This window comes from Maniola jurtina, chromosome 27 (assembly GCF_905333055.1).
Source record: "Maniola jurtina chromosome 27, ilManJurt1.1, whole genome shotgun sequence".
In the NCBI taxonomy this organism is placed as follows: domain Eukaryota; kingdom Metazoa; phylum Arthropoda; class Insecta; order Lepidoptera; family Nymphalidae; genus Maniola; species Maniola jurtina.
In genome coordinates, this window is record NC_060055.1 from 6,244,075 (window position 1) to 6,270,090 (window position 26,016).

The 26,016-nt window shown below is 36.2% G+C and overlaps 1 protein-coding gene across 3 annotated transcripts in view; it reads right to left on the reverse strand.

Annotated features, from left to right (window-relative positions):
• Nucleotides 1–24,935, reverse strand: part of LOC123878955 (androgen-dependent TFPI-regulating protein-like) — a 28,297-nt gene extending 3,362 nt beyond the window's left edge. Inside the window, exons 1-5 of one of the 3 annotated variants that reach the window (XM_045926349.1) lie at nucleotides 24,729–24,935; nucleotides 23,397–23,445; nucleotides 21,883–22,258; nucleotides 1,933–2,073; nucleotides 530–750 (exon numbers count right to left, since the gene is read on the reverse strand). In XM_045926349.1, the coding sequence (XP_045782305.1) occupies nucleotides 530–750; nucleotides 1,933–2,073; nucleotides 21,883–22,110 (590 nt within the window). In that variant the 5' untranslated portion in view covers nucleotides 22,111–22,258; nucleotides 23,397–23,445; nucleotides 24,729–24,935. Of the gene's footprint in view, nucleotides 1–529; nucleotides 751–1,932; nucleotides 2,074–5,904; nucleotides 6,280–21,882; nucleotides 22,259–23,396; nucleotides 23,446–24,728 lie in introns of those variants that run through there. The other 2 variants (XM_045926348.1, XM_045926347.1) reach the window with 2 other exon arrangements.
• Nucleotides 24,936–26,016: the final 1,081 nt, after the last annotated feature.

Here is a 26,016-nt window from a genome sequence, read left to right on the forward strand (position 1 = left end):
ACCTATAAAGCGACTTGCCTCCTCGTCTCTAATTCGAACTGCTAGATCTTGAGGTCTCTTTTATCAATGAGCTGATGGCCACAACGCTTGCCACTGTGCCCGGGAGGTCGTCCTTACATGAATCATATACTGGAAGGGGGTTATTGGAATTAAGATTACTAAAAAATACTTACACAATAGCATAAGCAAAGGCCACAATCCAGTACAGGATCAACTCCAGCCTCTGGTTCGTGGGATGTCTCCTCGCTTGGAGTAGGGTCTCCACCACAAGGACGACGGTGATGTTGGTATGGACGCAGTGGTTGAACCACAAGGGCAACACCTCATCGTAGATCTTGGGGAAGAACAGTCAGTCCAGAATATTTCTGTTACCTATAAAGCGACTCGCCTCCTCGTCTCTAATTCAAACTGCTAGATCTTGAGGTCTATTTTATCAATGAGCTGATGACCACAACGCTTGCCACTATGCCCGGGAGGTCGTCCTTCCATGAGAGGGTTATTGGGATTAAGATTACTAAGAAATACTCACACAATAGCATAAGCAAAGGCCACAATCCAGTACAGGATCAACTCCAGCCTCTGATTGGTGGGGTGTCTCCTCGCTTGGAGTAGGGTCTCCACCACGAGAACGACGGTGATGTTGGTGTGGACGCAGTGGTTGAACCACCAGGGCACCACCTCATCGTAGATCTTGGGGAAGACCAGCTCCCGGTCGATCGCGTACACTGTCCAGAACATTCCTGTTACGAACTGAAATAAAAAATTAAGGAATATTAGACTAGATTACAACAGGGGTTATTTAAGGGGCGGACCAACATATTCCTGAAGATACAAATCTTCTGAAAGAAACTTATCATCAGGTGACCCGCCTGCTCGTTTGCTTGCGAAACTGGATAAGTAAGTTACTATGCATTGTAAGGTTTACATCTCCTGAGCGAAATTTCCGGTGTCGGAGCGAAACGTGCGTCGACTGTTTTTTTGTGTGGTGTTGCTTGGTGGCTGGCAGGTAACAAAGACAGTTCAAGAAAGGCTGACCTACAGCTTAGCTTGCTCTGGCGTGCAGATCACGTATAGGTAAGTGCAGAGAGGAAACACCTCCAGCCAAGATTGAGATACCTCAAGAAGGTGAATGAGGAAGGCCTATGTCCTGTAGAGCGCATGCAGGTTAACAGATCATGGACCATGTAAAAGGTACCATTCCACAGAATATATCTCTCCAGTACTTGATCTTGGCCCCGAGGTTGCAGAGACAGACCCAGGAAGACTGAACTAAAGCTTAGCTTGCTCTGGAGTGGAGACCACGTACAGGTCAGAGTGAGACGACCTCCTACTAAGACTTACCAACCTCAAAAAGGTGACGGGTAGGTGGAGATTAAAAAACCTTCTGACTAGAAGAGTTTAGCTATGTAGACTAAGATTGACCCAGCTCAAGAAGGTGATTAAGAAACGCTTAGCTATAATATAGACTCATGCTCGGAATTCAATTGCTTTTATACATGGCATAATAGTGTATATCAAATCTTTGAAAAGAGCAACCGCCGAGTTTCTTGCTGGTTCTTCTCGGTAGGAAAGGCATTCCGAACCAGTGGTAGATGCTTTTGACGATTCAAAAGAACTTGTAAAAGTCTAATTGAATAAAAATATTTTGAATTTGAATTTGAATTTGAATTTGAATGATTCAGGGTAGCCCAAGACAAAGTATTTCACCAGATACCTAAAGCGACCGACTTAGCTTAAGGTTAGAATGTTGAAGTTGCAGTGGGTCACTTTTATCAATGAACCTATGACCACAGAGCAGAGACATTCTGGAGTATAGACTGGAGTGGAGAGAGACGATCTCCAGCCAAGATTGACCATCTCAAGAAGGTGGATGAAGAAGATGGATATTATAAAGGCCTGTATCAAGAAGAAAACGATTATGGATGGACTTACCAGAGTAAAAGGTAACACCATCCCACAGAATATGACATCTCTCCAGTACTTGATCTTCGCGCCGAGGCTGCTCTTCTGCTTGTCGCACCATTCTAGCACGTCATGTAACAGAGACAGACCCAGAAAGACTGTTTGGAAGGTCTGTGGACAAAGAAACATTATATAAATAAACACCGGCCAAGTGCGTGTCAGACTCGCGGGTATTTTTTTCAACATTTTGCACGATAAATCAAAAACTATTATCCAAAAAAATAAAAATCGGTTTTAGAGTATACAGGCAAAGCCCTTTCATATACCCCACTTGGTATAGTTATCTCACTTTGAAAATTAAAACATATTTTTTTTGTGATGTAATCACAAATTCACGGTTTTCGGATTTTATCCTTTACTAGCTGATACCCGCGACTTCGTTCGCGTGGATGTAGGTTTTTAAAATTCCTGTGGGAACTCTTTGATTTTCCGAGATAAAAAGTAGCCTATGTGCTAATCCAGGGTATAATCTATCTCTATTCTAAATTTCAGCCCAGTCCGTCCAGTAGTTTTTGCGTGAAGGAGTAACAAACATACACACACACACACACACACACACACACACACACACACATACAAACTTTCGCCTTTATAATATTAGTGTGATTTGTGCTATAAGACCCACCTATCTACCAAATTTCATGATTCTAAGTCAACGGGAAGCACCCTATGGGTTTACCCTATAGTTAGTATACCCTTGACAGACGGACAGACAGACAACAAAGTGATCCTATAAGAGTTCCGTTTTTGCTTTTGAGGTACGGAACCCTAAAAATTATGAAAAATTTGACTTTTACGGGGGGACTTCGTCTGTGTTGGTGTTAGCTGGCGGGCGTGGTCTTTATTGGAGTGTTTTTTTTTTTGTTGTTAAAACTGACTGAAAAGCTCTCTAAGGGCACCTAAGGGGGTGCCGTGCGTGTGTCGGCGAGCGCCGGCACAGACGGGGTCCATACTTGAATATGTAGTTTAAACTTGTTACAAATAACTACAAACTTGGCATTGGCTAATCTTTGTAAAGCCAGACGAGAGAGAAAAAAAAATTACGGGGAGATAAATGCATGAAAATTTACAAATAGACGATCCTTTTAATTAATTGGATTATAATTATTAATTTAATTAATTAGATAATATGTAATTGTTTTAATAGTCGTCACTAATTACGTATGAATTATTGTGTCAGACGACTTCTACGATGTTATCGACGCGACCTTTCCGTCTGGGAATCTAATATTTATTTGGTAATAAAGTATCTGTGTCTGTTTGTTCGTTGGCCTATTTCTATATTTAACCCCCGACCCAAAAAGGGGGGTGTTATAAGTTTGACGTGTGTATCTGTCTGTGGCATCGTAGCTCCTAAGCTAATGAACCGACTTTAATTTAGTTTTTTTTGTTTGAAAGGTGGCTTGATCGAGAGTGTTCTTAGCTATAATCCAAGAAAATCGGTTCAGCCGTTTGAAAGTTATCAGCTCTCTTCTAGTTACTGTAACCTTCACTTGTCGGGGGTGTTGTAAATTTTTAATTTACACCTGTCTACAAACACATTCGGCCTTACCCATCGATATGATTTTTTTTAATATAAAAACAAGATGATGCCCGTGACTTCATCCGCATGGATTTAGGTTTTTAAAAATCCCGTGGGAATTCTTTTATCTTCCAGGATAAAAGTTGCCTATGTCAGTTTCAGGAACGCAAGCTACCTCTGTACCTTTCATATATAAATCGGATGTGTGTGAATCCCGTAAGAAACTCTTTGAATTTCCAGGGTATAAAGTAACCTATGTCCTTCCCTGGGATGTAAGCTAACTCTGTACCTTTCATCAAAATCGGTTACACTGTCGGGCCGTGAAAAGCTAATAAACAGACAGACAGACACACTTTCACATCATAATATTAGTATGGATTCATTTAGTTCAATGATATGGCAGAAGTCATGTACAAGTCCTAGTAATATCACACAACCACTTTATCGGGCGGACAAAGTGCAACACGTTTTGCTCACGTGTGATAAGAGTGATAAGGTGTGATAAAGGGCGTTACGACACCCTGCGTATCACAAAGGAACTGTTTTGGGGTTGACTTGATAAAAAACCGGCCAAGTGCGAGTAGGACTCGCACACGGACGGTCCCGTACCCAGGGCCGTCTTAAACTAGGCTGGGGCCCTTGGGCACACAATAATTTGGGGCCCTTTTGAAAACTGAAAAGCGAATGAAGTATAATAACATTTTTTTACTAAGTAGGTATGACCATTTATTATAGGTAATCAAATACAGTATCATCATACAGTACAGTATCATAATCATGATATATTAAGTCATTTTTTATTCTCTTAAACTGCGAAAATGACCGCTCTCCACTACAATTCGTAACCATTAGGCAAAGGAATATTCTTGTAGCAATTTCTACGTTTGGAAAAGTTTCTACTTTCTTCCAATTTATCTGATTTTATTAGGTTATGTAAGGTTGAGACTTTGGAATCGGAGGGATTGCGTGACTGATCGCTAAATGGTGTACTTAGTAAATTAGGTAGGATGCGTTCGGAAATATTATTAATTAGTACTGTAGGAATAGGCGCAGTCATCGATATAATGGCGTATATGCCTTTTAAATACCTTCTGATAAGATTACTGATTTGTGAAAAAAGCGTGATGTGCTCGACAAAAATGTTTTGAGAATAAATGTGCGAGAGAAACTGTCGGTCCTTCGGGGCCCCCTGAGAATGGGAGCCCTGGGCACGGGCCCCGTGTGCCCTTATGGTGAAGACGGTAGTGCCCGTACCATCGTACAAGAAATAACACTTTCAAAATGTTTTATGCGATGTAATTCACGGTTTTCTGTTTTTTCCTTTAGTTGTGCTATAACATCTACCTGCTTGCCAAATTTCATGATTCTAGGTCAACGGGAAGGTGGTACCCTATAGGTTTGAAACCCTTCACGAGTTTTACTCTAAACTGACACGACAGACAGACAAAAAAGTGATGATATAAGGATTCCGTTTTATCATACGGACGTACGGAACCCTAAATCCTTAATAACACATTGATAGAGGACTGAAAGGTCAACGACCTGTCATTGCTGAGGGTCATGACTCCTTCTCGTTAATTGCAATGGCAGAAGTATTCTTGGGATTATCCACACTCCATACTTAATATTATTAATGCGAAAGTGTGTCTGTCTGTCTGTCTACTAGCTTTTCACAGCTCAACCGTTTAACCGGTTTTGATGAAATTTGGTAAGAGTTACGAGTAGCTTACACCCCGGGGACGGACATAGGCTAATTATTTTTATCCCGGAAAATTATCCCACGGGATACTTAAAGGCCCATCAATTTACCCGATCGGTATGTTTGGTACAGAGGTAGCTTGCGTCCCGGGAATTGACATAGATAATTTTTATGGCGGAAAATGAAAGAGTTCTCACGGAATTTTTAAAAAATCTGAATCCACGCATCATCTAGACCTTAAATAGGTGCATTTTTGGTCCCGTGAGCTTTGTGCTCTTATAAGTGAGAGGTCTCAGGTTCGATCTACTCATGTGGTGCGTTCCCCGCTTGGACAAATTATTGGCCTGGTGGAAGGCTTCGGCCGTGGCTAGTTACCACCCCACCGGCAAAGCCGCGCCGCCAAGCGATTTAGCGTTGCGTTACATATTTCAAAAATCTAAATTCACGCGACGAAAGTATACGGCTAAATATTATAGCCCCGACACAAAAACCTCTATAAGAAAACTAGAAAAGAGCTGATAACTTTCAAACGGCTGAACCGATTTTCTTCGATTATAGCTAAGAACGCTCTCGATCACCTTTCAAACAAAAAAATTTAAATTTAAATCGGTTCATTCGTTTAGGAGCTACGATGCCACAGACAGATACACAGATACATACGTCAAACTTATAACACCCCTCTTTTTGGGTCGGGGGTTAGAAAAAAGTGGTAGGTACTCACAAAATTCCATCCAGTTAAATAACCCGGTCCTAAAGTAGACAACACTCTTATATCCGGATTGGGGTGAGTCTCAATTTTCAACCCCATCGCAAACAACCCTATGTACACATGATGCAAAATACCGAATAAATGATACACCGTACGCCAGTACAAAACCGCGTCACTTCTGTCGAACAATTTTTCATTTTCCGTAATTAAAAAACACAAAACGTTATAAAATATGTTACTATCCTTCCATAACTCTTCCATTTTGATTAATAATTATTATTATTAATTATTAATTGGGTTATTAATTAATAATTAATTAATTTTAACTTATAAACTAAATAGACGCCCGCGTCTGCGATTTTTCGGGCGAATATTATTGAGGGTATGTTAGGGTTTCATTGAGATGATAGTGTTGACATTTCAAAGTGGTAATTACCACTAATTTTAACCCCCAACCCAAAAAGAGGGGTGTTATAAGTTTGACGTGTGTATCTGTGTATCTGTCTGTGGCATCGTAGCGCCTAAACGAATGAACCGATTTTAATTTAGTTCTTTTTAAAGTTATTTATTCATTGTTATATTATAACAATTAGTTATTTATGCATTGATCCATACTAATATTATAAACTAGCTGACGCCCGCGACTTCGTCCGCGTGGATTTAGATTTTTAGAAATCCCGTAGGAACTCTTTGATTTTCCGGGATAAAAAGTAGCCTATGTGTTAATCCAGGATATTATCTATCTCCATTCCGAATTTCAGCCAAATCCGTCCAGTGGTTTTTGCGTGAAGGAGTAACAAACATACACACACACACACACACACACACACACATACAAACTTTCGCCTTTATAATATTAGTGTGATATTAGTGTGATGGGAAAGTGTATCTGTCTGTCGGCTACCTTTTCACATCCCAACAGTTTAACCAATTTTTATGAAATTTGGTACAGAGTTAGCTTATATCCCGGGGAAGGACATAGGCTACTTTTTATCCCGGAAAATCAAAGATTCCCCAGAGGATTCTTAAAAGCCCATCCGTTTAACCAATTTCCATGTACCTATACAGAGGTAGCTTACATCCCAGATACCGGAAAAAAGCTGACCTAGGCAAATTTTTTATCCCGGAAAATCAAAGAGTACCCACGGGATTTTTCAAAACCTAAATCCACACGGACGAAGTCGCGGGAATCATCTATGTGTTCTATAAATGATTGTTACCTAAGTTTAACTTTACCTCCGGTTCGGAATGTCAAAGGTTTTATTCCCGGGCGCGCACTTTTTGAATTTATTTTCGTTTTAAGCAATTGAATATCACTTGCTTTAACGGTGTAGGAAAACATCGTGAGGAGACCGGCATCCATGAGAGTTGTCCTTAATGTTCTCAAAGGTGTATGAGTGAAGTTTGCCAAACCGCACTTGGCCAGAACGGTGGACTATGCCCTTATTATTCTGAGAAAGGACCAGTGGTCAGTAGTGGGCCGACGATGGGTTGTTCATCCTGATGATGATGTAATTTACGATTAAAAACGACTAAGCAAAAAGTACTTTTAGTAAAAAAACAGCAAAATGTAACAAAAAATTGACTTAGTATGTTCCTCACGTATATCTACCTGCATACATACCTACTTAGTTGTTCACTTCAATCTGGTTTTTTACTCAAGATTCAAGACTATATTACAGTCTTTTTTTTTTATTCACTATAGGTAAGCGCTTGACCACAATCACACCTGATGGAAAGTGATGATGTGGTCTAAGATGGGACGCGTTTACCTAGAAGGTGCCTATTCACTCTTGTTTTAAAGATACCCGGATTGTAATTGGTAGGAAACACAGATCGCGGAAGAGTATTCCAAACCTTAGCCATGCATATATGCGTATGCGTAGTCTGGGATGAAAAATCAGACGAATTTTCGAACACAGCTGTTGTTAGTATCAAAAAAATTAAGCAATAGATGTAGGTATACCTAGCTGATCTGCCCTGATGTCACTCGAGTGACAACAACAAGTGTACAAAGTTTCAACTCAATCGATTGCGTGAACGTATAAGTTACGAATAAACCAATATTAATCCATAAAAAAGAATCTATGGTAGTAATTATTTGATAATGCATACCTCACTTGTCATGTTTTATGATTTATCGAACACGATATAAAAAGATTGATCTTTAAATAGGATAGGCTAATTTTAATTATTGTTTAAAATGAAATCCGTACTAATCTGTTTAATTAACATAATTTAACATGTTAAATGTTTTCAAAACAACATCAATAAAATGAACTTCATCAAAAGTGAAACAATAAAAAAAACTTAAGGTTAATAACTTAACATAAAGATGCAAATTGTTATTTTTAATTTCCGCTTTATGTTGGCTACTAATGTTAAAAAACTTTCAAGGATTTCTTGAGTCTTTTCAAGATAAAAGATCTGAACCTGACCACTTCAAAAATACGACTTTTGAGCAATACCCAGTACCCATAATAAATGTAAAGGTAAATTTTAGGGTACCGTACCCGAAGAGTGCCAACGAGACCTTATTACTTAGTCTTTGTTGTCTGCCTGTCCGTCCATCCATCTAGCCATCTATCTGTCTGTCAGCGAGCTATATCTCGTGAACCGTAACACGTGGAAAGATGAAATTTTCACAGAACGTGTATTTCTATTGCTGCAATTAAATTTTTGAAAATGGCCGCCATGAAAACTTCAAAAATTAAAAAGTGGTACGATGGTTCGTGTGCGAGACCGGCTCGCACTTGATCAATTTTTTTATTAGTTTGTCCTTCAATTACGTCAATACGGGACAGTAAAACTTTTTGTCCCCAAAAAATCGGGGATTTAAAAAAATTAAATCCATACCGAAGAAATCGCTCTATTTGGTACAGGATAACTCGTATCCAGGAGGCGGATGTAGGCTACTTTTTATCAACAAAAATCTTTGATTTCCCGGGATAAAAGTTCCCATGGAATTTTGAAAACCTAATTCCACGCGGATAAAGTCTCAGGTATCATCTAGTAATAAATGATAAATCTAGTATAAAGTTAATAAATAATAATCAAAAAAAAAAAAACAAAAAAGAAATCAAAACCAGTTGAGTTTATGAAAACAAGTGATATCTATTTTCCACAGTATTTCAGGTTATCGAAAATGCTGTCAGTTTTTTGTTCGACAGACTATAATAAAGATATTTACCCACAACAGAGGGTAAATATTCCTTGAAAGTCTGGCAACACAAAAGTTATACGCAATAAATGATAGCTCAGTTTTCATTTGAATGTAGTTTATTAGAACTAATAAGGTACTTAATGATGGTCAATTAATGCATCTAAGATAAGTTTTAATCTAATAGGTTACACATGTGAATACTAGTTGCGTACTGCGACTTCGTTTGCGTGGAAATATGTGGAAATAAGATAAAATGTGACTTATAAACTCAAATAATAATTTAAAAAAAATAACTAGTGTAATTTCTGTTTGTAGGCTATTTAAAATAATTAATTAATTAATTAATTGGTGAACCGTTTCATTAAATTTAATAACTCCAATTTTTTACGACCAAACTTACGGACGGACGGATTGACCGACTGACGAACAGACTGACAGACAAACACCGAAATGATCCTCCTATAATATACGTATAAGGTTATTTATTTGCAATCAGTGGGGACAGTTGACAGAAGTGAAAATTATGACAAGTGTAAATTAAAAATTTATAACACCCCCGACATGTGAAGCTACAGTAACTAGAAACGAGCTGATAACTTTCAAACGTCTGAACCCATCGATGTATAGCTGAACCGATTTTCTTGGATTATAGCTAAGAACACTCTCGATCAAGCTACGTTTCAAACAAAAAAAAACTAAATTAAAATCGGTTCATTAGTTTAGGAGCTACGATGCCACAGACAGATACACAGATAGACACGTCAAACTTCTCGTACTGGAACTTCAAATCACTGGGCATTCTGGTTTTACCAGAATATGACCACAAACTTGATATGATTTGGAATTTACTAATTTGACCTAACCGGAATCGATCAGGGTGACCTTAGTTTTAGAGTTATTTAATGCGTTACTTGACGTTTCCAATGCCAAATTTTACATCCTAGTACTAGGTATGACTAGTTGATTCGCCCCGGCTTTGCTCTAAGTGGAATTTCTGAACATTTAGTCAGTTATTATATCTCAACTAAGTATCTAACTTATCTCAAGTAGTAAGTATCTAAATACTACTAAAAACTACTGTAATTTAAAAATTTATAACACCCCGACAAGTGAAGGTTACAGTAACTAGAAAAGAGCTGATAACTTTCAAACGGCTGAACCGATTTTCTTGGATTACAGCTAAGAACAGTCTCGATCAAGCCACCTTTCAAACAAAAAAACTAAATAAAAATCGGTTCATTAGTTTAGGAGCTACGATGCCACAGACAGATACACAGATACACACGTCAAACTTATAACACCCCTCTTTTTGGGTCGGGGGTTAAAAAGGAAAAGGTGACTGACTGACTGAGCTCAAAGTACTAGACGGGATGCAGATAGCTATTTAGCAAAAACTTAGCGCTATTATTATTCTGCCTAAAAACAATCCAATGCCAATAACCATTCGCCTTAAATCTTAAATTTTTAGTGATTTAGTATTTTTCAAAACTGCAAAGCGTGCATAACTCCGGGTCAATGCCCTGCCTACGACACGTAATTGTCCTCGCGGCACTTATCTACGCAACGTTCGTTGACCTCTAGCGTCAGTCAGATGTTTTGTTTGCAACACATAGCGAATTTTGAAAAATTGCTGGTTTTTTAAAATGAAAACGTTTTTATTGTGGTATCTTATCCCTTATCAGTAATCATCAGTATTATAAGTACATGTTTTTGTTTTTACTAGCGTCCTAATTACACCTTGTATATTATGTATAATTTTGCATTAACTGTAAATTATGTATATAGAAATTTTGCATGGTATAAGGTAGGGTAGGTTACTCACCAAATTCCAATTAGTAAGAAACCCCAACGCGTACTGTTTCGTATCAACAATAATAACTGGAGTTTTCCCATCGTCCTTTATGCCTAAAAGTATTAAAACCCCGAACATAGACACTGACACCATAGTCGTAAACGCCACCCCGTGGAACACTGTCTTTATGAACAACAACACTTTCATGTTCAACATTTTGTCTTATTCGCCACACTTTATACTGTTATATACTTTAGTTTACCTTAGCTTACTTAAAAAATAAACAAATCGCAGAAACGCGTAAGCGACATTATTTGCCCGGTGCTTTGGACCTTCTGAGGTTAGGTTTTCCACTCTTATTTTGATTTCATTGTCATTTGCGGTAATTTTGGAAGTCGTATGGGCCGCGTACAGTCAGTTTACAAAAATTAAGTATCTGTTTCACTAATTTGATTTAAAAGGTTAATTAATCACAGAAAACTCTCATATCAACATACAAGTTATGTTTTTCACTTGCCACGATTCATTCTCAGTTCACGATTAGGATGTCTTATGCGCCATGCAAAGCGTGGTGTTTACGCTTTTCTGCGAAAGTCGTAAACGACACACTTCTTATTAAAGTTTTATGTCAAATAAGGTTAAATAGATTTTATGTAAGGAGCTTTCCGAAAACGTTCTTATTAATAGTGAACACTTCATTAAAATCCGTTTAACACTTTTGGAGATAAGAGTTTTCAAACACACGCGGCGACTTACAATAATGAAATTTTAGATCAAAATTATTAAAATACCATCGACAACGTATTTGTATAACTAGCACCATAAACAATAATTTGCTGATTCTATTTTTAAAATCAACCAAAATCTCAAAATTAAGTTATTAATATACAGAACTATTAATATACCTTCAATTTAAGTACAGGTATGATATTAAATTAATCAAGTATGGCGGTGGTATTCTTAATCAAACGCTCGATATAACATTTATGTCTTAACCAACCAAACGTATCCTACAGACTAAGTAAATATGCAAAATAAAAAACAAAATGATGCGGTGACGCTTTGCAAATTTTTTGTGGGCAGATTTTATTAACACTTTAAGGATAATAAGTTGATTCTGAACTCCGTGGGTAATGTTACATAGGTTACATACCTACTTACTTATTACCTAATGTTGTTTTTAAGATTCCGTATCAAATTCCTATCCGTTTTTATTATATCCCGGTATAGCTTATATCCCGGAGACGAATATAGGCTACTTTATCCCAGATAATCATAGATTCACACGGGATTTTTATTAAGAACCTACTCTGCTCCTCCTAACTGCTCGAACAACGGCGTCGACTCTCCATATCTAATCTCTAAAATTTCCTTAAAATGCCCACGTATTAACTCTAGGCATCCGAAATTGTTTTACATAGCACCAAGCAAGACAAAACATGCTACTAACACATTTATTAGAAGAAGTTGCAACCAATTCAATCAGCTATTCTCAAATACAGATATTTTTCATCTCTCTCTTCTATATACATATAATAAAATTGTAGAAAAGTGGTGTCTGTACAATGGAAATATATAAAAAAAAAGTAGCAGGGGTTGTTATTATATCGATGCCGAACCCGAAATTGTAATTAATTTTTTTTTTGTCTGTTTGTCTGTTTGTCTGTGTGTTTGTGCACGCTAATCTCAGAAACGGCTTATTCGATTTAGATACGGTTTTCACTAATATATTGTAGTAAGCTTCACTTAGGATTAAGTGTTTATTTCATGTCAATCGGTTCATAAATAAAAAAGTTATGTCAATTTAAAGAATCACGGCGCCTCGCGCCTGAGCGTCCGTGGCTATATAAAGCGCGAAAAGTCACTATTCCACGCGAACGAAGTCGCGGGCACAGCTAGTCATAAATATAAATCTGCAGTTAGTCAGTTTTGTTTTTCTTTTTGTTTTAATTTTTATATAATTTACCTATTTTCTGTACTACCCCTTTATACCCGGCTATTGTGTGTTTTAATATGTTTAAACTTTTCGTTGGAGACTGTTGTGGTGTATGTGCTTTGTGTTTGTGTTACCTATTTTTTAGTTTTTATACTGTGTGTCTCCATTAAAAATAAAAAATGAAAAAGAAAATAAAAAAAAACCTTAATCCACACCGCAGAAGTCATTGGCATCATTTATTTGGTACAGAAATATAGCTTGCATCTCTGAAACGAGTAGATTTAGGAATATACTTTTTATTCCAGAGAATTTTAGAGTTCCCACGGGATTTAAAAAAACCGAAACTTACGCGGACGAAGTAAGTACATAATTTTACAACATAGCTACCTAATTAAAATGAATTGCATCGCATTAAGAGGAGTCTCTCCGTCACTCGCTTCATACAAACGTAGTTCCAATTTCAGTTGAATATTAAGCAACCAAAGTCCATGAAATTTTGCAGACATATTCTAGAAACTAATATCTGTGTCTGTGGTGTTTTAGATTTTTCTAAAAATATGTACTTTTAAAATTACAGGGGCTCAAAGATTTGTATGTAAATTTTTAACACCGCGTAACTTTGAAATTGAATATTTTAACAGAAATCTGGAAAACCACAAACATAGATATTAGTTTCTAGAATATGTCTGCAAAATTTCATGGACTTTGGTTGCTTAATATTCAAATGAAATTGGAACTTCGTTTGTATGAAGCGAGTGACGGAGAGAGCCCTCTTAAATTAATGGCCATTGTATTAGCTAATTAATGCCGTAAAGTAGGTAAGTACTTATGAAATGTACCTAGATTGCAGAATAACGACTATGTACGACTTACAAGAATAAACAATTGATTGTTTTAATTATATGTTGTTTCTAGTTTATTCGTCCGCGTGGACTACACAAATCTAAAACCCCTATTTTACCCCCTTGGGGGTTGAATTTTCAAAAATCCTTTCTTAGTGGATGTCTATGTCCAGTAGTTTGAGCTGTGCGTGGATAGATCACTCAGTCAGTTTTACCCTGTTATAATTATATCGATTAACAGTTAGTGTGAAAAGGTGATATACAGACGGACACACTAGCATTTATAATATTAGGATAAGTAAGTTAGGGTCTACCTAGCGTGAGACAATAGTCTTATTTAGATTTAGATTATAGGTACCAATACGGAACGCTTCTTACTTACATCTATGGAATTGATAGCAATCAAGCATCAGCTAGGTACAATCACGTATGTAAATTTTCCATATAAATGAGTTATTGTGTTTAACTCAATATAAAAATTATAATATACAAGGTGTTGTTGATATGTCTGTAACATCCCGCTAAGCTGAGTTTATTTAAGACTAGCTGACGCCCGCGACTTCGTCCGCGTGGATTTAGGTTTTTCGAAATCCCGTGGGAACTCTTTGATTTTCCGGGATAAAAAGTAGCCTATGTGCTAATCCAGGGTATAATCTATCTCAATTCTAAATTTCAGTCCAGTAGTTTTTGCGTGAAAGAGTAGCAAACATACACACACACACACACAAATTTTCTCCTTTATAATATTAGTAATATAATATTATTTAAGATGTGAAGATGTCACACATTGTATCATCTGTCAATTTCAATGTTAGAGCCTCAATAGCTCAACCGGTAAAGGAGTGGACTGAAAACCGAAAGGTCGATGGTTCAAACCCCGCCCGTTGCACTATTGTCGTACCTACTCCTAGCACAAGCCCGACGCTTCGTTGGAGAGGAAAGGGGAATAATAGTCATTTAACATGGCTAATATTGTTTTTTTTTTTTTTTTTTTAATGTCAGACACTGCATAAACGTAGTCTTCACCTAGGGAAACATATACTGCACCCAGAGGAGATGAAAAGCATCTGTCTGGTGGGAGGCTTCGGCCGTGGTTAGTTACCACCCTACTAGAAAAGGCGTACCGACAAGCAATTTAGCGTTCGGGTACGATGCCGAGTAGAAACCAAAGGAGTATGGGTTTAATGACAACTGCCACACCGCTTTCAGGTTAGCCCGTTTCCATCTTAGACTGCATCATCACTTACCACCAGATGAGATTGCAGTCAAGGGCTAACTTGTATCCGAATAAAATAAAAAAACTTAAATGAACTCGTCAAAAAACGACATTCTGTGAACTCGAAGAACCGTTTGAACCTTGTCACGTAATAGACAATCTATGGCACTACTCGTAACTATTTTGTACAACATCATTTTGTTATCCATACTAATATCCATACTAATATTATAAATGCGAAAGTGTGTCTGTCTATCTGTCTGTCTGTCTGTCTGCTACGTTTTCACGGCTGAACCACTGAACCGATTTTAATGAAATTTAGTGCAGACTTAGGATACATTCCGGGGAAGGACATAGGCTACTTTTTATCCCGGAAAAAAAAGTTTCCACGGGATAGCACTCAATCTTTCACGCATTTGTCGTTCAATAACGCCGCAATCCACGGATTGACGTCATTTCTGAATAAACATAATTGAGAACCTCAAAAGTTATATAGGCCACTTTTTCTTTAAAAAACAACAAATAGTTCCTACGGGACAGTATGCGAAGCCGCGGGTAATAGCTAGTCATACTAATCATACTAATATAATAAAGGCGAAAATTTGTATGTGTGTGTGTGTGTGTGTGTATGTGTGTTACTCCTTCACGTAAAAACTACCCGACGGATTTGGCTGAAATTTGGAATTGAGATAGATAAAATCCTGGATTAGCACATAGGCTACTTTTTATCCCGGAAAATCAAAGAGTTCCCACGGGATTTCAAAAAACCTAAATCCACGCGGACAAAGTCGCGGGCATCATAATCATATTATATATGATTTTTCAAACACGCTGTACATGATGTTGTAAAAGCCTTACAAGGATGCCATTAGTCTGTTTGAATCCAAAAGCCTTATTTCTTGAAGACTTATTCTTTTTCTTTTTGTTCGATTTGTATTATTTTGTTGGGTTAAGAATTTCTTGTTTTGATTTCATGTACTTAGATATAAAAGCCCCTAAATAAACAAAGACAGAAAAACACGCTGTACATGTAATGTTCTGGTATGGGGCACGCTTGAATACCGCATTAGTATTCTCGTAAGGGTTTGGGAGTCTTCTGCATTATTTTCCCAAGAAAACCCAAGAAATTTCAAAAAGAACACTTTTTGTTTTATTTAGATTTTCTTCAAGAAAATCAATGAACGAGTGTAAATTAAAAATTTATAACATTGCCAACAACTGAAGGTTACAGTAACTAAAAAAGAGCTGATAACTTTCAAACGGCTGAAACGATTTTCTTGGATTATAGCTAAGAACATTCTCGATCAAGCCGCCTTTCAAACAAAAGAAACTAAATTAAAATCGGTTCATTAGTTTAGGAGCTACGATGCCACAGACAGATACACAGATACACACGTCAAACTTATAACACCCCTCTTTTTGGGTCGGGGGTTAAAAAGATTCATAACGCTCAGCAATGCGGAATACGATGCAGAGAGAGAAGATCCAACGCGCCCCTAACTATGGAGTGAAATGCAGGTTTGTACTGTGCATACAGATTTACAATTTATATTCATAACACAACGTAGCGTGACGCGTAGGTAACTTTTTACTAGAAGTTTTTAACCCCCGACCCAAAAAGAGGGGTGTTATAAGTTGGACTTGTGTATCTGTGTTTCTGTGTATCTGTCTGTGGCATCGTAGCTCCTAAACTAATGAACCGATTTTAATTTAGTTTTTTTTTTGTTTGAAAGGTGGCTTGATCGAGAGTATTCTTAGCTATAATCCAAGAAAATCGGTTCAGCCGTTTGAAAGTTATCAGCTCTTTTCTAGTTACTGTAACCTTCACTTGTCGGGGTGTTATAAATTTTTAATTTACACTTGTAATATAAGGAACTAGATATACCTATAATATGTATACTTCTAATATCTATACTCTTATGGTCTAATGATAAAACTGTAACTGGACGATTCTGTTCATCCATATCCATACTAATATTATAAATGCGAAAGTGTGTCTGTCTGTCTGTCTGTCTGCTACCTTTTCACGACCCAACAGTGTAACCGATTCTGACGTTGGGTACAGGGTTAGCTTATATCCCGGGGACGGACAAGGGCTACTTTTTATCCCGGAAAATCAAGGAGTTCCCGCGGGATTCGTAAAGACCCATTCACTTAACTGATTTGTATGAAATTTGGTACCGAGATAGCTTTCGTCCCAGTTATTAACATATACATTTTATCCCGGAAAATCAAAAAGTTCTCACGGGATCTATAAAAATCTAAATCCACTAGTTAAATATATTTTGAAAATTTTAATCGGAGAAAGCATTAGTACTATCGATATAGACCCAAAAACATTTTTTTAAATTTTCAAAATATATGTAACTATGTCTGTCTGTCTGTCTGCGCCCGCATCAAGCGAAAACTGTTTCCCTAAAACTAACTACTATCCCGGAAAATCGACGAGTTTCCATGGGATTTTTATATACCTAAATCCACGCGGAAGAAGACACGTGCATTTGCTAGTTATTGCATAAGTACCTACCTACCTACCTAGTGCAAGGTTCAAGTTCAATAAATTAATTGGTTTAAAAATTACATGCTTATAACGGAAAAGGTAGGTTGTATTGTTTATCTGGTCATCTTTACCTACATATACCTACTTATTTATTATAATATACTAGGTAGTATTTTCACAGCAACATCTAGGTAGGTACTTAATTTTAATTCAGATTGTAGCTAATTGTAGTTAATTAAATAAATTATTTCTCAGGAATTATTAAATAGAGGCTCTTTACAAGTGTAAATAAAAAAAATTATAACACCCCCGACAAGTGAAGTTACAGTAACTAGAAAAGAGCTGATAACTTTCAAACGGCTGAACCGATTTTCTTGGTGTATAGCTTAGAACACTCTCGATCAAACCACCTTTCAAACAAAAAAAACTAAATTAAAATCGATTAATTACTTTAGGAGCTACGATGCCACAGACAGTCAATTTTTTTCGTATAAAATGTAGCCTTAGATGTCACTCGAGCCTTTAAGACGAATCGATTGACACCTCATGCATCAAAATCGGCTCAGTAGTTTAGGCGCTACAGTGGAACACACAGAATCTGGATACAAACATACACTCATACATACATAGACTGCTAAAATCATAACCCTTCCTTTTGGCTTTGCCGCAGTCGGGTAAAAAAAGTAATTTGATACATTTTTATAGCTTCAACATATTATAATATGCAAGTATAGTGGACTATGGACTAGGAAGTAGGTATAAATAAAAACCTGTATTTCGAAGGTTATAAATGAAATATTATGCTACAATTTAACGTCGACAGTTCTTTAAAACAAAGAACACAACTTTAAATAAAAACACAAAAGCCTTCTAATAATAAAGTAATTATTCAAATATTTGTTATTTGTTTGTTGATTAGTCCTTCAATCACGCTGCAACGGAACATCGGATCGACGTAATTTTTTACCCGACTGCGGCAAAGCTACAAGGAAGGGTTATGATTTTAGCAGTCTATGTATGTATGTGTGTGTTTGTATCCAGATTCTGTGTGTTCCACCGTAGCGTCTATACTACTGGACCGATTTTGATGAGTGTTTGTTTTCTAGTGCTTTGGTCTACAAAGTTTGGTGTAAAATGTTCACTTTTCATTAAGTCTGATTAAATAAATAAAATATTAAAAAAAATATCTTTTATTGACACGGAATCTTGGAACCATACATCGATTGTACGTTTTTAAGAAGTCTGTGGTTTTACATGGGTTTTACCAAAATGACGTGTTTAATTTTTTTTTAATATATATATATATATATATATATATAAGAATATTAGCCATGTTTTTTTTTATTTTATTTTTTATTTTTTATTTATTTAAGGACTAATTTTTACAAAATGACTAATATTCCCCTTTCATCTCCAACTAAGCGTCAGGCTTGTGCTAGGAGTAGGTACGACAATAGTGCAACGGACGGGGTTTGAACCGTCGACCTTTCGGTTTTCAGTCCACTCCTTTACCGGTTGAGCTATTGAGGCTCTAATTGCTTCGTTGTCTAGAAAAACGAGCACAAAGTTGGGCCTTTTTTGATAGAAAAATACAAATATTTGAGCCCGTGTAACTTTAAAAATACATATTTTTAGAGAAATCTAGAAAACTACATACACAGACATAGTTCCTAGAATGTGTCAGCAAAATTTTATAGACTTTGGTTGCTTAGTATTCAAATGAGATTCAAGTTACGATTGTATGGAGTAAGTGACGGAGAGTCAAGGGACCATAAAGCGAGCATATCCGCTAAGCGAGAAAATAGTCGATAGCTAGTCGCTTCCTATAGGCGATTGTATACCTAAGTGCCAAAGCATAGTTATTATCACTCGCTTGTTATACCTATTACCTACAATTTATTATCCTCCGTTAATTCATTCATCTCAATGATTTTTCCCGCTAGTTTTAGCAACAATAATATAATTGCGTGTTATAAATTCTAGAACTTAATAATTTCCTAGATGTAAGTCTAGGTCTAGGGCAGGTAGTAATCACACTATCACACTAATATTATAAAGGCGAAAGTTTGTATGTGTGTGTGTGTGTGTGTGTGTGTGTGTGTGTGTGTTTGTTACTCCTTCACGCAAAAACTAAAACTAAAAAAAACTACTGGACGGATTTGGCTGAAATTTGGAATGGAGATAGATAATATCCTGGATTAGCACATAGGCTACTTTTTATCCCGGAATATCAAAGAGTTCCCACAGGATTTTGAAACCTAAATCCACGCGGGCGAAGTCGCGGGCATCGGCTAGTTCATTATATTTTTACTGACATTTCATTCATCTAAATACATAAAAGAAAACGGTGACTGACTGACTTGAATTTCATCCAAGATGACTGACTGACTGATCTATCAACGCACAGCTCAAACTACTGGACGGATCGGGCTGAAATTTGGCATGTAGATAGCTATTATGACGTAGACATCCGCTAAGTAAGGATTTTTGAAAACTCAGCTCCTAAGGGGGTAAAATTTAGGTTTGAAAGCGTAGTCCATGCGGCCGAAGTCGCGGGCATTAGCTAGTCTAAATTAAAATAATAGTTTGGGAGTTACAACGGCATAGATGAACTAACAAACATATACAGATTACTACATGTATATTTTTATAGCGCTTAAATAATAAATCGTTATCATCGTGATCAGTCCATCACTGGCCCACTACTGAGGACGGGTCTCCTCTCAATGAAATGGGTTAGGCCATATTCCACCACGCTGGCGTAGTGCGAATTGGCAGACTTCATATAGACCATTATGGAGAACTCTCAGGCATGTTCCTCCTCACGATGTTTTCCTTCGCCGTTAAAGCAAGTGATATTTAATTGCTTACAAGTGTAAATTAAAAATTTATAACACCCCCGACAAGTGAAGGTTACAGTACCTAGAAAAGAGCTGATAACTTTCAAACGGCTGAACCGATTTTTTTGGATTACAGCTAAGAACACTCTCGATCAAGCCACCTTTCAAACAAAAAAAAACTAAATTAAAATCGGTTCATTCGTTTAGGCGCTACGATGCCACAGACAGATACACTGATACACAGAGACACAGATACACACGTCAAACTTATAACACCCCTCTTTTTGGGTCGGGGGTTAAAAACGCACATAACTGAAAAGTTCGCAGTCCGGAATCGAACCCTCGACCTCTTGAATAGAAGGTTAATCTAAAAGAAAGAAAGAAAAGTTTATTTTTGAAAGCTGTGCCACACATTACCAGTTATACCTACGGGTTAGGTTATCCCGGCGCCTTTAATACTTGAGCATTAACCACTAACACTTAACCACAAGCTATCACCGTTCTAATATAATAAACTAGCGACCCGCCCCGGCTTCGCACGGGTGGACATTTATTTTTTCTATTTTCCGGGATAAAATATAGCCTATACGGATTCGGAAGAATCCCTCTAAGTAATGGTAAAAGAAATTTTGAAATCGGTCCAGTAGTTTTTAAGCCTATTCAATACAAACATACAAAAATACAAAGATACAAAGGTTTCCTCTTTATAATATTAGTATAGATAGGGTACAGGTTTTTAAAACAGGTCTACTTAGTTAAAAAAAACCGATTTAAAAATCCAATTGGGGAAAAAACCGGCCATGTGCGAGTTCGATTCGCCCACCGAGGGTTCCGTACTACAGCTGTTTTTTTTTTGATATTTTGCACAATAAATCAAATAAAAATAAATAAAAAATTGTTTTAGAATGTACGGATAAAACACTTTTTTACGATATCCCACTTGATATAGTAATCTTACTTTGAAAGTTGAAAATACTAATTATTATTTGTTCATGGCCACATTTTAATTTTTTTTGTGATGTAACCACAAATTTACGGTTTTCGGATTTTTCGTTCCCTTATGCTATAAGACCTACCTACCTGCCAAATTTCATGATTCTAGGTCAACGGGAAGTATCCTATAGGTTTTCTTGACAGACACGACAGACGGACAGAAAATGAAGTGATAAGGGAACCCTAAAAAGAGCAATTTAAAAAATCCCATTGGGGAAAAAACTGCTATTAGAGGCGATACTGCGAATTTTTGCGTGAACCAATGACGTAAATCAAACTCGTTCTCAAACTATGTTTTTTCTACTAAATTAAACTTTTAGCTCAGATCGGTAAAAAAAACTCGCGAATTTTTTTCTCGATAGAAATTCCTCCAATTTTCGATTCTTATTGATTCTGATTCCTCGTTTGCTCGCTATTTTTATTTAAAAAAACAATGATGTTGGGCCACTATTATTTATACACGGTATATACAACTATGTATTCAAAATTTCATCTCGGTAGCTATAATAGTTACTGCAATAATCGAATATGACAGTTAACGGACGGAGAAAGTGCTCCATAAGGATTCCATTTTTACTATTTTGTTAACGGAACCCTAAAAACCAGCTAAGCACAAAAATCTGCCGATATTTGGAGAAAACAGCGCTACATCGTAGTGCCTGAAAAATAACAGTGCCATAGATAAAAAAACAAAAAAAAAATACTCACAAAATTCCAATTCGTGAAGAAAAATGGCGCCAAAATCTTCAGATCCTTCAGAATCGGATGCTTCAGTTGGTCGTCGGTGATCGTGAACCAAATCATGCAACCCCAAGATAACACACACACGAACCACACAAAATATATAACGTGGAAAATTGTGCGTAAGAACAGGTTTATTGTGAAGTTCTCTTTAATCGTTTTTGTTGGCTGCACTTGGGCTTCGACGTCACACATTTTGGAAAAATTCAAAAAAAAATCAAAAAAAAAAATCCTCCTAAACCACTGCCATATTTGTTTTACAATTTTTTTTTTTCAAGATTTGTTATATAGTATTTTTTGTTTTTATTTTTTATTCACTTTCATGTTCACTTTCACTTAGTGGCTGAAAAGATAAATTGCTTTTTAGGATTAGTCGGGTACTTATTTATTATAATTAAATAATCCTAAAAAAATATCCTTTTTCTCGCGATTTCGTCTTCTTGTATATTATAATATATATTCGAAGTTTATAAATTAGCTTTTCCAAGTACAAAACTTGTAATATTTGGTAAATAAAAACTATTTTATAGATTCGACTAACGGTTTGTGGAAAAAAAACCAAGTTTTTAACATCACAATCAAGTTCTTTAAACATTTTTAATAAAGTATAAGTAATTCCATGTTACTCAGACTGATTTACTTAAACCTGTTTCTCTATTTATAACAGCTTAATTGTACACAGTAAAGTCACTGATTTATATTTTTAGAGTCCCGTACCTTAAAAAGAACCCTTACAGGATCACTTTGTCAGTCTGCCAATCGAAACTTGGCTAGGCGAGACTATAGCCAAAGCCCATCTCACTCTGAGAGGAGACCCATGCTCTGTAGTGAGCCGGTGATGCGTTGCTCATGATGATAGGATCACTTTTTTTTTTTAAGAATATTAGCCATGATAATCATGATTAATACGGGGAGTATTTCCCCTCCAATTAAGCGTAAAGCTTGTGCCAGGAGTGGGTACGACAATAGTGTAACGGGTGGGGTTTGAACCGCCGACCTTTCGGAATTCAGTACGCTCCTCAACCGTTGAGCTATCGAGGCTCTGTTTGTCTGTTTGTCCGTCTATCTGTCTGTCGTGTCTGTCAAGAAACCCGTGAGGACTTCCCGTTGATCTATAATCATGAAATTTGGCAGGTAGGTAGGTCTTAAATCACAAGTAAAGGGAAAAATTCGCAAACCATGAATTTGTGATTACATCACAAAAATGAATGTGTTCACAAAACAATTCATTTACAAAATCACATATAGTTGGCGCAGTCCGTCATTATTTGCAGTGTTCTACATAAAAGTGTTAAATATATCTTGTACGACGGTACGGAACCCTTCGTGTGCGAATCCGACTCGCACTTGACTGGTTTTTTAATTTAAAATACATGTTGCCTGTGGTTTCTTTAAAAGTCCGGTTGGATTAATTTACTTTTTCAAATCCCGTGGAAACGTTTTGATTTTCTGAGATAATAATATTATGTAGAGGTACTTACCTAAGCTAATTTTGCATCAAATGTCAAAATCGGTTAATCCGTGAATAGACTGAAAATGTAAAATATGTGAACACTTAAAGCACTTTGAATTTATAAAACTTGATGGATTTTTATTATTTTGTTTGATTTGATTATAGTCAAAGTCAAAGTCAAAATCATTTATTCAAAGTAAGTACAATTGTACTCCTTTTGATGGTCGGAATTGTTAGAGGGGTCTCACCGTCACTCGCTCCATACAAACGTAGTTCGTCTCTCATTGGAATACTAACCAATCATACTCAATGGAATTTTGTAGAAACTTTCTGGAAACTAATATCTATGCCTGTGGTTTTCCAGATTTCCGTTAAAATATTCGGTTTCAAAATTACGCGGTCTTAAAAATTCACATACAAATCTTTGAGCTCTCGTAATTTTAAAACTACATAATTTTAGAAAAATCTAAAACACCACAGGCACAGATATTAGTTTCTAGAATATGTCTGCAAAATTTCATGGACTTTGGTTGCTTAATATTCAAATGAAATTGGGACTACGATTGTATGGAGTAAGTGACGGAGATAGCCCTGTTAAAACTAAAGCTACGGGATATAAAATTAACTAGTCAACAAGTGGACAGACGCGGAGTGTGAATATTCTTACAAGAGACCTTTGTCCTTTTTCAGAGTTTGAACTGTGGACTAGGTACTATAGGTAAGTTTGAGACAACGCAATGATTAAATGAAAATATTCTATGAAACGTGTTACAAAATGATTTAACCTATACTTGAACATAAACATTCAACAACTTTGTATTAATTTACGCACGTATTTGAATTCTTTACTTATAACTACCTTGATTTTTAGGGTTCCGTAGAATTCCGGGACTCTATTAATAAGCCTTCGCTGTCCGTCCGTCCGTCTGTGTGTCTGTTTGTCAGCGGGCTGTTTCTCATGAACCATAAATGGGTAGAGACTTAAAATTTTCACAGTATTGCCGCTATTAATAAGTAAATAATAATAATTTAAGTTTAAAGTTATGTTAGATATGGTTCTAATACTTTAAGGTTTAGAACAACAACGAGAACAACATAGTCCTAAATCTAAGAGAGTAAAATGATATTTTAAAAAATGTTCTAGAAAATATTTTTTTTACACTGATTTATATATCTGATTTTATTATTTATTTGTTTCAACGCATTTGATTTATCTTTTGAAAATTACTCGCTATTTTTGTTTTTTCTTAAACCAAACTTTCATTACTTTTTTTTATATTTATGAATGAAAAAAACCACTTTTTTCACACTTTTTTTCACTAAAAGATTAGGTTCTTAAATCTTATAAAACATGTTATACCTGATTTTCAATTCAAACTTTAAACAATCGCCTTTAATTTATCTTTGAAAATTACTTTTTTATTTTTTATTAAATTCTTTAATATATTTTTTAAATTTTTGTCACTAATTTTTTTACTATTTTTTTGCACTTTTTTTTAATTTTTAAGTAAACAAAGCGAACGTAGGCACGACATCCCCGCGGCGTGGAATGTCTATGAAAAAATCAGGTTGTATCAGTTGTAGAGTATGACCTTACGAGTTACGAGCGACGAGCGCAAATCGCTGCATAATTACGTACCTACTAATTATACCTAGCCGCGAACTACATAGTTAGGTTAGACTAGCTGATGTCCGCAGCTTCGCCCGCGGTCAGATACCCTGCAGCATCAGGATTGAGGAGTTGGAATCCAAATTTTTTGTGGAACAGTGTCACAAAGTTCCTTTATCGATTAAAAATAATTACGCAAATCGGTTCAGAAATCTCGGAGATATCAGTGTACATAGGTAGAAAAACTCAACTCCATTTTCAAAGTCGGTTAAAAAAGTAGCCTATGTTACTCCTTGGTTAATCCTCTACTTATCTGTGAAAGTTCCGTCAAAATAGGTTTAGATATTCCGAAGATTAGCCCGTTCAAACAGACAGGCACTTCAATTTTTTATATTAACTAGATTACAAAACCAGTTTAATATCATTTATTCTTTGTCTACAATATCATTATACTTAGTAATTATTGTGATGAGCTTTGAATGAATATACATATTTATAATTTTTGAAAAAAAAAACTCTTTTTCCACACTTTTTTAACACACGCACTAAAAGATTAAATCTATTTTTTTTATTAGCTGATTTCTTTATTTAATATTTAAGCATTACTTGCTGTTATTATTGAATTCAGGATTAGTTAAAAAAAATACAATTTTTTTCACTTATTTTTTCACATATTTTTTCGCACTTTTTTTTAATTTTTAAGTAAACAAAGCGATCGAAGGAACGACAGCCACGCGAGGTGATATATCTATAAAAAAAATCAGGTTATATCAATTGTAGTGTAACCTTTGCAAATGGCTACATATTTGTAATTACGTACCTTCTAATTATACCTGTTAGGTTGGTTGGAAAATCGGTTCAATATCGTTATAGTGATTAATATGATGTATGAATTACTACCTACCTACTTTTATTGACCCCCGACCCAAAAAGAGGGCTGTTATAAGTTTGACGTGTGTATCTGTGTATCTCTCTGCGGCATCGTAGCTCCTAAACTAATGAATCGATTTTAATTTAGTTTTTTTTTTGTTTGAAAGGT